At 39.2% G+C, this 14255-nt stretch overlaps 1 protein-coding gene across 1 annotated transcript in view; it reads left to right on the forward strand.

Annotated features, from left to right (window-relative positions):
* SEMA3D (semaphorin 3D) overlaps positions 1 to 14255 on the forward strand; it is a gene marked incomplete at its 3' end in the record, with an annotated part of 144419 nt that overhangs the window by 95026 nt on the left and 35138 nt on the right. Inside the window, exon 9 of the mRNA XM_084268501.1 lies at positions 14047 to 14161. Within this exon, the coding sequence (XP_084124627.1) occupies positions 14047 to 14161 (115 nt within the window). The remainder of the gene's footprint in view (positions 1 to 14046; positions 14162 to 14255) is intronic.

The following is a 14255-nucleotide window of genomic DNA, read 5'->3' on the forward strand; positions in this document are numbered from 1 at the left end:
CACATCTGCCTGAAGATTTGGGAAGAAGTGCAGTCCTTGACCTGGTGGCCAGGAGGAACAAGGCCCTGGGTCTGCTGCCATATAAGAAGTTTAATTTGGTTTGTTTCTGACCTCCTTTAAATGGTTATTCCCTTCACTTTCTGTTTCATTATGCTTTGTTTTGCCCCTTCTGAAAGGTTTCTGCACCTACAATATTCACAACGCAGGCTCAGATTTTCATGAGTTGCACTCTTTTTTAAGAAGCTTCTCTGTCAAAGGCAGGAACCTCCTCAAATGGTAATGAAAATATAATCCCATTCCTGCATATGAAGACAGCAGTCGGTGTAGAATTTTCTTTTTAGCAGCCTGATGGTTTTGCTAAGGTCTTCTTCCCATTAGAGCAGAAGGACCTATTGACTTCTGTGTCAGACATGCTAGGTTGGATGAGGCTTTGGGCAGCCTGGCCTAGTGAAGGTGTCCCTGCCCATGGCAGGGTGGTTGGAAATAGATGATCTTTGAGGTCCCTTCCAACCCAAACCATTCTATGATACTATGACTGTATGATCTATCCACCCCTTTGTGCCATAATACGGTAGGACTAGAAACAGTCAGTATAAATGCTTCCATCCTGTCCTTAGGTATTAAGCGAATCCAGGTACCCAGGGATCACTGATGTCAGGAAGAAGGGTCTTTAAAGTTGTCTGCATATAGTAAATATGAGCAAATGTTTATTTCATGCGATAAACTAGATATCAGCAACAGTATTGCAGCAATCACACAAGTAGGTGTATTTCTGTGATATTTTGTTCAGAAGCTTTCACCTGCTTGCCTTTTCTGAGTGATGTGACTCTGCTAGCAGTAAAAATTTTCCTCTTAGGAAGCTTGAAAATTAATAAACAAACTGAAGAGTTTGTGATTTGCAGTAATACGTGTCTAGAAAAGCACCCATCCAGCTAAAGGACACGCGCTCAAAAACAAAGAGTGGACGCAAGTGTATGTATATGCAAACCTACAACCGCTTTGCAGCCCAGCAAATTCCTAACACCACTCAAGATTGCAGTGACCACAGCCATTTCACACTTCTGTCCTTGACCTAAAACGTTAAGAAAACAAAAAACTCATCCATAAATCAGTTCTCAAGTAGGTTTTTAGTGAGACGAAAGAATGGATAATCTTTAGTTGGGTATTTCACAGCAGTGTGATTAATGACAGAATGGAAACACAAACATATATGATTTGCTGCTAGACATGGCATTTGCCGATTATGAGAAAGCACTTAATGCATTAGAAGAAATCGGTAGACAACATTTGCAAGCCAAGACATATGAGAGATTATAGTAAACTGAGATATATTAGCTAGAGATCTCCAGCATCCTTCACCTAGAGAAAAAAAGAGATAAGGTATCATAATAAAAGCAAATGCATTGTAAGGAAATCCTAATGACCTTGTGTAATCGTACCTCAAATGAGACTGAATTTGTAGAGTAATTGTGCAAACATGAAAAAATGACTTGAATTTTATATTTAATAGTCAAAGCAAAAGAATAGACACTGATAAGTAAGGTGGTTATTATTAATGTTGATTTTTCACTGTCATCTTTACTGAGCGCTTCCCTACAGAGGAAGAATTAACTTGAAAATTCAGACTCCCTTTTTTTTTTAAATTTGTCTTGATCGCCTTCAAATAAAAAAAACCCAACACATTATCATGCAAATTATAATAATAAAAATAGAATTATTGTGGGCATTTAATATAAAATAAATATGCAAATAGACCCATCTGTTTATGGGCTAAGATCCTCTGTGTCTGGCTCTGATATAAAACATCTGCTATGCTTAATTCTGTCTGATACGGGAACAATGTCTTTGGTTGCAGCAGTTGATAGCATAACAATTTCTGCTTGCACCGTGACCTGTAGTGCATAAAGTCAAGCCTTTGCCTTCTTTCCCTAGTGAGCAGAGAATGACAGCAAATGGGAGGAGCCCAGCAACTTCTGAAGTAATTTCTTTGGTGTCAACCCATTTTTCTTCTACTATAACTCAGTTGCTCTCTACCTCACTATGCCTTAGGGCTCCTGTACATTAATGCCAGAGAAACATGCTGAAATTAGAATAGGCCTTGTTTTTAATAAGGAGGTTAGTCAATGCAGCCTATTCTTTGGCTAATTGTCAATGGCTCAACAGTATGGTCTCTCACTGATCCTTCCCCTTAGGGAAAATCTTCTCTGGAAAGCATTCCTTTTTCCCAGCTACTTTCAGACCCGGAAGATTACAATACTCTTGCTGGCAGCTCTTCGCCAAGAGTCAAACAGCTGTCACTTGTCCTGTTCATAAGGCCATACTTACCGTCTTGAAGCATGTGTTGTAATAACGCAGCCACTGTGGCAGTAAATAGCTCTAATTTAGATTTATGTCATCTGCATTCTGTATATCACAGGGGGGATATCAGTATGAATCGGGAGGAAGTGCTTTCAACAGTTACTTCCCGAACCAGTTGGGTAATTTATCAGGGCAAATGGCATTTCCTATTTTTGCATTGAGGGAAGAAGAAGTATCACTGGCCTACCCATAATACCTGGTACTACTTATGGTGTGTTCCTGCTTACATAAAGTGTAATCTGTTAGGTTATTTGTTTTATTTTCAAGTAAGGTCATAAGTAAAAAGAAAAAAAATTCTATTAAAGAATAGCTTAGGTTTTGTTTTTTTTTTAAATACATACAGATGCCGTATATATATTAAACAATCATATAAACCTTAACTTCTTAAGAGCATGGACTCATGCATTTCTATTTCTAGAAACACAGGCCTAAGCTTTAACAGCTTTTACAGCTTTTACAGCTACACTGTCTTCAAGCCCACACTGCTGAACTAGTTTGCATCACTTAAGACATGATGCAGTCATTACACACTGAAACACATTAAAAAAAATTAAAAATTTACCATATCTATGCACTGTGCTCTCTGCAGTCAAATAACAAGTCAGCTACATTTTTGAATACATATCCACCACAAAATCCTGAAGGAATTGTAATTCTAATTAAGGACAACCTTAAAACATATGCACAAATATAGACCTGGAAAAGACCTAGGTTTCCCTCTTATTTTCCCCACTCAGATAAAGTGAGAAAGGAAAATCCTAATTTACAGGAGTCCACAGAAAGGTTTTGAAGAGGGAGGAAGGTTGATGGGGGTTTTGTTTGTTTGTTTTCTATATAGAAACATATTTTCATAGTTACAACCTCATTCCATTGGAATGGAGTGGATATTAGCCAAAAGCAGTAGTCTCTCTGCTCCAGTATGAAAATCCTGTTTATTATTACAGTGGTTTGCATTTTCTCTGTTACAAGCTTTTCTTTAATGGTTTTGGTGATGTATTGCAAAAGTTACAGTGTGCGGTCTTAGAGACAGATTCCTGAGACCTCGATTGCCAAGAAATCAGACTTCAGCCCCCTGTTCAGTGTCCAGAAGCAGCTTTTGTTCTAGTGGGAACAAGTCAGCTCTTTGTCTGGTTTTTTTTCTGTGTACATCATTCTACCCTCATATATACCATGCTGTACCTGGGGATGGGATTATAGGAATTTGCCACAGCCCTTTTGGTTAAACTGTGCTTTCTGAACACACTGGAATGTAATCATTTTAAGAGCTCCTGAGTCAAGAGCCCAGGACACACCCTGCATTCCACCTTTGGGTAACGTGATTTATTTCCAAAGCCATGAACATGAGCAGAGTTCAAGGCTATGACCTTGCCTCCTGTCTGGTGCTTTAAGGCAATTTGTGTTCCTGGAATGGCAGGAGTTTGCTATTCCTCTGCGTCTCTGTGTCCAGGGTCTCCAGCGGGCTCTGCCATGGGGCTGCTTGTGTGTAAAAGTTAAGAGGTGTTTTTCTTGTCCTGGAAATAGTCTAGCCATGCCTGTGCTGTGACTAGGGATAACTGGGTCATTAACATTCTTTGTATTTCTATATTGTGTAATGCATCACTATGTAGATAATTGATCTATCTCCAAAACCATTTGAGTGGTCCGCATAGCGTAATGCTTTAGCGTTCAGACTTACTAGCTTGGGTCCCGGAAGCGAAATAGCCATGTTAACATGTTCTCAGCAGGGCTAATTAGTCTGGGCTCAGAGCCACACTCGTGCAGCTATCCTGCTTCCAGTTCTGGAGGCAACTCATTCCAGACGAGATTTAATTTACTGTGTCTTACATGCTTGCATACTTTCTTTGTCACTATAATACTGCCTAGCCACAGTGCTAACCATGGGTAATGTTTGGGTTTTTGGGGGGGTGTGTTGTTATGGGGGTTTGTTTGGGTTTTTTTTCTTAATTCATAATGATAATGATTGAAACCACTTTGAAAATCTTTTCTGGAGACAAACTTTGGCCCTCTTGTGCCCCTTGAGCATCTTTGCAGCAGTGGGTCTTTCAGCAGCCAACTCCTCTTGGACTTCTAAATTTGATATCTGTATGTTATGTGCCATCTGAAAGTTTTCAAATGATGGAGAAAAGCAGATGCGCATTGAGATGATTTCATTTTAAGGGCTGATATGTTGGAGACAGGCCCATTCCATATAGTATCTGCCTCTAACTGTGATGAATTAAGAGATATATGTCAGGTCTTCTGCTCCAGCTTTCCTATTGGCAAGGGTGCAGGCATGAGTATAGGAAGTTCTGTATATTTTTTTCCCTCATGGGTGTGTTTTCACAATGAAATAGGTGGGGGTTTTGAGAGGGGAAATCATGATTTGCAGATGAAGCAAAAATATGTTAGTTATGCTTATGTATAAAGAGGTGTGACTGAATTTTATTGAGCCTCAGGGAGAATGAAAAAGAAATTGTAGTGTCAAGATAGAACTCTAAAAACTGGATTATGGAACTGCAGCTGCAGAACCTCTGAAGCATACTCTGGAAATCATCTTAGTTGCCAGAGAGTCTCATTGCAGAAGACACTGTCAGTAATCCACTGGCTTCAAAGTGGGATGACTGCAGACTTAATTGGAGTGGAGTTCCTGTGGCTAATCCAAAGACCCTGATTTCAGACTGCTTTGATTCAAATGTTCAAATATCCCTAAAAGTAGCAAAAAAATTGTATTGTGATTTTGGAAATTTTCTCGTGATAAATTTAGTTTTCTGGGTTTTTTTTCCTATCAGTACATTTAATACAAAAATGTACTGCAGTTTACAGTTCAGGCTTTGCTGTTGTTGATGGAATAAATTGTTGTAAATGCAGATGTTTCGGGATGCTAAATTCTAAAGTACTCTGTAAGATGTTGACATACTATTGTTTTTTTGGTCTCATACTTTTCCAGCTCTCAACCTGTGGTTGTCAATACTGTGGTCACACTGTCCCACACTAGTGACTTTAGGCACTGGTATGTATGCAAGTGAGGAAAGTTACTATCAAGCCTTCACTTCAGTCGATAAAGGCGGATGGCTATTTGCTCTACACTGCGCTGGTGCGGTCTCAGCTTAAGTACTGGGTGCAGTTTTTGGGTACCACAGTACAAGAGGGATATAAAAATACTGGAGAGTGTCCAGAGGAGGGTAATGGGGATGGGTAAGGGTCTGAAGGGGAAGTGTTACGAGGAGAGGCTGAAGCCCCCAGTGATAGAACCCAAAGGAACAGCATGAAGCTGAGACAGGGGAGGTGTAGGTAGAATATTAGGAAGAGAATCTTTACTGAGAGGTTGGTCAGGCACTGGAACAGGGTCCCCTGGGAAGTGGTCCACAGCACTGAGCTTGACTGAGGTCAAGAAGTGTCTGGACAATGCGCTCAGTCCCATGCTCTGATTTGTCTGGCGCTGTGTGGTGCCTGGAGTTGGACTCAATGATCCTTAGAGACCCCTTCCAACTCAGGCTATTCTGTATTCTATGATTCTAATTTTTAGAGGAAGACTCCTTCCAACTTCAACCCAAATCACTCATCGAAGGATGTATTTTCTACTGGCTGTAAAGGGAGCTTCGTCCTACTGGGTCCCTGCAATGTGAAACTAAAGACAATCTTATTTAAGAATGTGAAATTCTGAATGGCAAATTCATGCATATTTGTTTTGAAAGAAACCAGCTATCCCAGTGCTGCATCTCATACTGCTTCAGTTTCACAATGCATTCAAACTGTATAGATCCTAATCTCCTATTTGACATTTATTACATCATCGATCTAGTAATTTGACTTTCCTGTAGTAGTCAAGAATGTTACATTTCATAACCTGAATGTGATATTCTTTGAGGGTTTTTTCTCTTTCCATATCCTTTTTATGCGTTTATATTAGGTGTACCACAAAGTTTAGATAAGAGGCAGGTAAGAGCAAGTCAAACGCACTGTAATAAACAATTAACAAATTATACCCAAAATTTAACATAGATTTTTCTCAGAATTCCTTAATATTTTTAGCTAAGTCATCACCCTTTCTTTGCTTTAAATTTCCATTGAAGTTGCAGTGAACAGCCTAATGATAAGTATATCTACTTTGTGGCAGCCTTTGAGCAGTCTGGGGAACATTCTTAATACTAGTGAGAGGGTAATCTTGTTATGAATGCTCAGTGATCTTGCGGTAAAATAATGCTTAATTTTATTATTTCATTTGTCCCAAACCCCATTCAAATTCATTGTTCTCAACTCACCATCTTTACCTGAGCTTGTTAGTTTCTGGCTGTTGCCTTTTTCATGGTGTCATTAGTAACAGTTTGGAATTTTTCTTTGCTGTATAACTTGATTTTCTACTTTGGAGCCCATCCAACGTTAATTCATTGCAAACCTCTGGGTGTGATGTTTAAATACATTCCAAAATAAAAATATCCACATTTTCTGTAGTGAACCAAACAGTTATGCATGCCTAACGTGATTACTTTGCCATTCTGAATGAAACAGCAACAAATCTCTTGAGGAGCAAGAACTCAAAGCTAAAACTTTTCTCTCACTCTGGGGAGTGAGAGGGCTTTTCCGCAGCAGATGTGACCTACAGTCTTGTAGGTTTTGCTGTGGTTGTGATAAAGACCCTCTTTCCCATTGTCTTAATGCCCAGAAATCACATGAATGCCCAGAGTGGCATCCTTACTAGGTCTTATGTCAGCTTTCCAATGACACCAGGTTGTCTTGTGAAACATTTAGCTACTTGAGTTTCATTCCCTGGTTCAGTCCTGCTGGGAATTTGCTTATTTCAGCCAAGAAAGCCAAAAGCAGGCTCTACACTAGCCATGGCACTCCTGCATGCTGATGACTATAGGTACATGTGCCCTTCTTGCCTAATCCAGATAGGCAATAGATTGAGACAAATGTTTAGCTTTTCTGTTTGTTTTGGTCTTGAGATGTGTATTTGACCCTGTGTCCAATCAACTTTGGACATGCAGAGTTCAATGAATGATTTGATCCAGAACCTATAATCATAGTTTGCAGAAGATCCTATTTAACCTCCCCAATTCATTTTGCAACAAGCAGTGTGATTTACACTAAGGGAATGAAGCCAGCCAGTACAGAGTAGTGACAAGTTATGAGATCAGTAAATATACTGCAATAATGATGAGGACCCTTTAGTCTTAGTGCCTGACACAATGATACAGTCTTAGGATGGAGAAATAAGCAGGGGACCAGGACAAGCTGTACATTTAGTTCTGGGCTGTGATGGACAATGATTTCTGAAAGCTGTTCAGAAATTACAAGTTCAAGGGACCAAAAGGAGTCCCTGTTTTTTTGCACATTTATACTCCAGACAATGAGTTTTCTGTTTCAAGTTGTGATGGTATCAAGCTCTCAAAAAAGATATGAAAATGATCAACGAGTTCAAGCAGTAGGACTATTATAGACTAGTGCTGTCTGCAGTGTCCAGAGGGGTTGGTGCTGTCATATATGAAGCAAGATGCAATCCTGTAACAAGAAGCTTTCACCGTGAAAGGTTCTGTAATCTCATAGAAACAGCAAAATTACTGAACAGTCAGGTGAGGAAATAACTTTCCCAAGCTTACTCAAGGTATCCGTAGCAGAGCAGTCAAAGATCTAGTCATATGTGCCTCCTTTCTCTTGTTTATATTGCAAGGGTATTTTTATTCTCTCTCACATCACTTCATGTGTTGCTTGATGGTTTTGGATCTGACCCATAGCCTGATGACATCACGGGAGAAATCATTTGTCTGACATCAGTATGCTCTAGAGAAGAAATCTGGAATCTGAATTCCCGAAGGAGGAAATCTTACTTTCCTGTGTTAGCTCAGTACCTAACAGAAGTGGGTAGAGACAAAATATGCAAAGTAAAATGAAAGAATTAAAAAAACCACCCTACAAATCAAAGATAAAAGTCCGAAGAAGGTTGTTGGTTGTTTCTCCACTGACAAAGTCTGCTAGAAGGGTTCTTTTTTTCCCCATAGTGTAAGGCTTTGCTTCAGGGGATGCCATTTGTTTCAGATGGGTTTGTAAGGTAGCTAGGCATCATACAAGAGAAAGGCTCCAGGGCCTTTTGCAGTTTCAGCACTTTTCCCCTCTGTTCTCCAGCATTTCCTTTTATTCAGACCAGGAATTCACTTTGGATGGTCCTTCTGCACATCTTGCCACTGGCTCTAATTAATAACCTGCTTCTAGAAATTCCACTCATTGTCTTTTTTTTTTTTTTCTTCTCTTTTTTTGGGTTACGAGGCGGTTCAGAGTAATTGCTGTCTTTAAAGTTTTATGAATCACTGTGTTTGACATCTTTGATGTTGATTGATTTTCAGAAAACAGCACTTTTTGTTCTAATGTTCAATTTGTCACTGTTACTTACAAATAAATAAAAGATTTAAAACCCCATAGATGCAGATGTTCTTTGGCTTTGTTGCCATCTGTTTTCCTGCCTACTGGATTCCAAGACTAACATTTGTGCATTTCAATGAAGCTACTTTTGTACAGTATATAAGATACAGTAGAAAAGAAGATACATACAGCAAAAGTTTTTAATATAAGTTGATTTTTGAATCATTTGTTTGTAGAGAAGCATTTTTTCTGATGTTTTTATTTTTCTGATAAAGTTACCTGTAACTAGACAGTTTGAAAAAAACTATCGCTTTGCTCAGTTATACATAATTTATAGATTAGAAAACTGAGGTTTCCATTGAAGTCTCCCAAGAAAGGTGTATGATATGACCTTAATTTACTTCAGAAATGTTACATTATGGCATTTAAACAGCATTCTTTCTGAATGTCAGAAAGCCGCACATTTACCTGTGCTCACTGAAGTTATACAACAGATATTTGAATTCTTAATGTAGTTTGGTAGAAACCTGATTTCTCACTCCAACAAATTATTTTTTAGAACCAGCTAATTGTAAATGGTTGAAAGTTTAGGATTTGTGTAGAATAAATGTCTGTCTGATTGATTAAAATCATATTGGATTACTTTGCCATTTATCTAGACAATTTCTATGTTTAAAGCTTTGTGGGGTTTTTTGGTAACCTTTCCTCAACAGGTGACAGATTAAATTGACCACCTTCTAGCTGGCAATTATCTAAATCTCTAACTCAGGCAAACAGAAGTAACTAAGATTTTACAGGCATTTCTTTCTGTTAAAAAGAAGGTATTTCAGGCGGAAGCAATGGTATCTGTTACAGCTTGTGAAATTACAAAGCAGTAAGTGCTAATTAAACCTTTATTTATATTCAAAAAGAAATATGCAGTCCTAATTGCCTTCATCTGTACTGTTACAAAGTTTATAGTAAACACCGCTAATCTGGTGTGCTTAGAAGTGATATTTTGGGAGATAAGATTTCAGATGCTGGTGGTTGCTCATCTGTTACAAGTAGATTAGCCATATTTCTGGAATGAAAGGCTTGTTCATTCTGCTTTCCCCTTCTCTTGGCACTTAAATTTATCTTGTCTTCTAATCTCATCTTCCTGAAATGTTTAGCGTTCTTTGTCTTCAGTGTCAGTGTCTCTTGTCCAATATCATTTCAGCGCATCCAATTTGCTGCACACTTCCAGCAGGGCTAATGCATATCCTTTGTTTGTGTAAATCAGTGCAGTGATCTTAAAATTCTCTAACTTTGTGTTGCATCCTTATTTTTGCCTGTGCACTGGCTGACCTTTGCTTTGGTGATTTTCTCTCTCCCATCCATTTTGTCTAATCCACTGACTACCCAGCCTGTACATCTTACTGTATTAAATGTCATGCTCTACACCCAGCTCACAGCATTTGAGCACATCAGTGATTCATTGCAGGCTGATAATAGGAAATAGTCTTTTACACAGAAGACACTGTCTTCCTTCTATAGCAACCCAATCCCAAAAAGGTTTTGGACCAATATGCTGTTTGTCCAGCCTCTCAGAGGACAATAATCATGAACTATGATATCCAAGGAATCTGCAACAGAGTAGGCAGATACCATGATTTCATGAGCTAACGAGTTCATGCCAAATGGTCTGAAGGAAAGGACAATAATTACATGTTCTTGTTTGAGTTTGTGTGGCAGGGTTTTGGTAGTGGGTGGCTACATGGGTGGCTTCTGCCAGAAAATGCCTTCCCCCATGTCCCATAGAGCCAATACCAGCCAGCTCTAAGAGACACCTGCTGCTAGACAAGGCCAAGCAAATCAGCCAGTAGCAGTGCCTCTATGATAACTTATTTAAGAGAGGTAGAAAGCCCCTCGCAGTGGCTTTTTCAGCCAGAGAGAGAAATAAGATGTGACAAACTCTGCAGACACCCAGGTCAGTGCAGAAGGAGGGGCAGGAGGTGCTCCAGGTGTCAGAGCAGAGATTCCCCTGGAGCAGCTCATGGTGAGGCAGGTTGTGTCCCTGAAGCCCATGAAGGTCCATGGTGGAGCAGAGATTCTACCTGTAGCCCATAGAGGATCCCAAGCCAAAACAGGTGGATGCTTTCAAAGGAGTCTGCGACCTGATGGAAGCTCACACTGAAGCAGGCTCCTGGCAGGACCTGTTGCCCCATGGAGAGAGAAGCCCATCTCTCCATAGGCTGGAACAGATTTACTGGGGGGTCTTGTGACCCCATGGGGGACCCATGCTGGAGAAGTATGGGCCTGAAGAGACCCACATTAGAGCAGTTCTCCCTACCCTTATCTCTACCCACAAACAATTGATCATATTTTCTGTGGCTTTGGGGGGCATAATTGACCTCCAGCCAAGGTCAGCCCACCACAGTTCTCCACCACCTGAAGCCTCAAGAAATGCCAAAGACAGACCTAATATGCACCAAAACACAGTGAACACAGTGTTACGAAGGAATGTGTGTGCTTTCTTTAAAAAATTAAGATTTCCAGAGCTTCATAAAACAACTTCTGCTTAAGAGCTCAGGAGCAAAGAGGTACCTATGCTATTAATAGCTTGTGAAACTCCTTGTCTTGACCTGAACTAATTCTACCTGTAGACAGAACTGCCACAGCACTTGTCAATGTCAATTCCTGAAATTTTTCTGTCAGTGAAACCTAGACAAATATTTGGAAAGCAAAGATTCTGCATTATTCAGAGTGACATAAAGAGTAGAAGAGTATTATATGGCTGTTAAGCAAAAAAAAAAAAAACAACCCAACAAAACAACAAAAACTCAATACCCCAACACAAAAATAAGCACAAATAAAACCATCCTCCTAATAAAATGTATGTTTTGTTTTATTCAGCCATGGCAGTAGGAAGAAGCATATTGGAGGATATGCAAGCATATTGTATGTGTAACTGTCTTAATCAGTGAAAGGTCTGTTCAGCCTCTCTATTTCTGCATCATAAATTTGTTACTCTCTGGCTTCAGAAGGTTTCAGTAGATCAAGGACTGTTGGCTGGTCATCAAATTCCCCTTGCACTTTTATAAACCCTACAGAATTATTGGCAACCTTCATATATATAAGGCACACCTAGTGAATGTCTGTTCTAATGTCTCTTAAATTCAAGTAACATGGCTAAAACATTGTGTCCTGGCTTGAGAGTGAGGAAATATGGATACATCTTAAATCCAGTGGAATCTTATACTTTAAAGCACATAGCACTTGCTAAGACTGCTTCCTTTGAGCACAGGATTTGGTTCACACTACTCTTTAGGAACTCCATGGAGCTACTGATATGTTTAAAATAAGCCTTTGTGAAAATTCTGTGTTGGATCATGACTTAAGGGCGGTAAAACACAAGTACGTATTTTCCCATCCCTTGCAGAGCTGAATGCCTGTGATGACAGGAACTAGACAAGGGTGATTTTTCCATTCCAGCCCCCTCACATCTTGCTTCCTCCCTTCATTCTGACCATAGCCAGGCAGTTAAGAGACGTCTCCTCTTGTGTGAGCACTGCATCCACCAGAAATCAAAGTGGAGGCCCTGCAATGTGAGATTTGCTTAGCCACTTCGAATTGCCAGAGGAAGAAAAAGCTTAATGCTTCTTACTTTTTAAGATTCTTTGTTGTACCTTTGTAATTGTTTGGGTTTAGTCACACCACAAAGTTTATCTGCCGTGCCTTTGAACAGAACACACACATGGAGCTTCTTTTTCCTATTGGCTTCAGGCTGCTAATTTTGACACCTTTGTAATAAATTTGTTGGCTAGATGCAAAGCTTCAGGCTTGGCAGGACCTCAGGAAATCAAGAGACGAGGTAGCGATTCTTGTAAGACCAGGAGATCCAGAGGCGATAGATTAACAGGAATCGTTTCCAACTGAGCTAACTTATTTAAAAGTAGAAAGTACATGAAAAGGGAAAACGGTTAGAGTGCATTACCAGAGAAGTGTTACTCCTTGTGAAGTGAATTTCAGCACTTAAAAAAACATCTTTCTGAATGCCTGTAATATTTATGATACAGCCTTGAAGGGCCAAATATGACCTATGGAAATACCATGTAATTTCCACCACCCAGTGTTTCCTACTGGCTGGTTCTATACCTTCAGAGTTATAAAGTCAATTAACAGAAAAAGTGATTTCTTCTAATGAATCCGGAGAGGATGAATATTTACAACCAAATTTATGGTGCTTATATTTATAGCACAGATCCCCTAAACTTGAGTTTATACACTGAAAGAAGTAGGCACCATTGTAGGGTAATTCAGAGCCTACAGCTGTGAGACTTCTGTTGGTGATTATATCTCTCTCTAGCATTTGAATTCTTGGTTTGTTCTGGAATATCATTGATCCTATAGTTTTCAGTATAAAAAAAATGTGGACTAATTAGCATTGTGGAACCTAAATAGATCTGTTATTTGGGGCCAGTGGGGACAAAAGATCATGTATTAGGTTTTTCATGTACTCATTGAAAACTTCTAGTTCCAGCTTCTGAAAAATGAAAAAAATTCTTCTATGATACACTCTCCCCACATCCCTCTTCTAATCCAAGTCAGTAGGACGTATGCATTTCAGAATGGTGGTTCAAATTTCAAGTGACAATTATAGATTTTTTTTTCCAGTGACTTAAGGAAATTTGTGCAGGTATGCTCATATCTTGGAAACCTATAATAAAAGAAATGCAAAAGCTATCCCTTTTCTTGGAGAATAGATTGATATTTCCATAACAGTGTTTATTAAAAGAATATGACTGGTTTTCCCTGGAATGCATATCTCTTTGTACTGTGTACACAAAATAAAACAGCACAGCATTTACATTGCAAGAACTACTGATGTATATAGTGGGGTTTGTTTTTGAGTTTGATTTTTTGGGTGGTGGTGGGTTTTTTGTTTGGTTTTTGTTTTTTTTTAAAAATCTACCCATAATGTTGTATATTATTATTGGGTTTGTAAAGAATTTATGAAGAACAATTGATTGCAGAAATTAGCATCACAGGGAACAAGATATCACATGATATAGACGTATGTCTTCACAACATTCCAGCTGTAGAGCTGGTGAGAGAACTTTGCAAACAGGTTGTGTACAATAAGGAAATTTGAATTGCCCATTCTCTGAGTGGAGATGTGACCAATGCAGCTCCTTATGAAAAGGCTGTTCAACACTGGTTGGGGGAGGCGGGGGGGGGAGGAACAAACCCCTGCTTTTACAGCATTGTGGTAGGATCAAACTATGTAATCAGACTGGAGAAGCATAGTCATAATGTGCTACCATCAAATATAGTGTGTAAACGTCTTATTATTTATTTATTATTCAAGTCTTTTAATTTTACTTTTATTAGAATGATATGGGAGGTCAAAGGAGCCTAATAAACAAGTGGACTACTTTCCTGAAAGCCAGACTTGTGTGTTCGATACCTGGTCCTGAAGGAGCAGATACACATTTTGATGAACTACGTAAGTTTATTTATCTTTCATGGTCTATTTTGACATCAGTATTGCTTGGGGTTTTTTTTTTAGCTTCTTTGGAGAAGCACTGTGCCTTGTTCTA

The sequence above is a fragment of the Gallinula chloropus genome (assembly GCF_964237585.1).
Source record: "Gallinula chloropus genome assembly, chromosome: 1".
In the NCBI taxonomy this organism is placed as follows: domain Eukaryota; kingdom Metazoa; phylum Chordata; class Aves; order Gruiformes; family Rallidae; genus Gallinula; species Gallinula chloropus.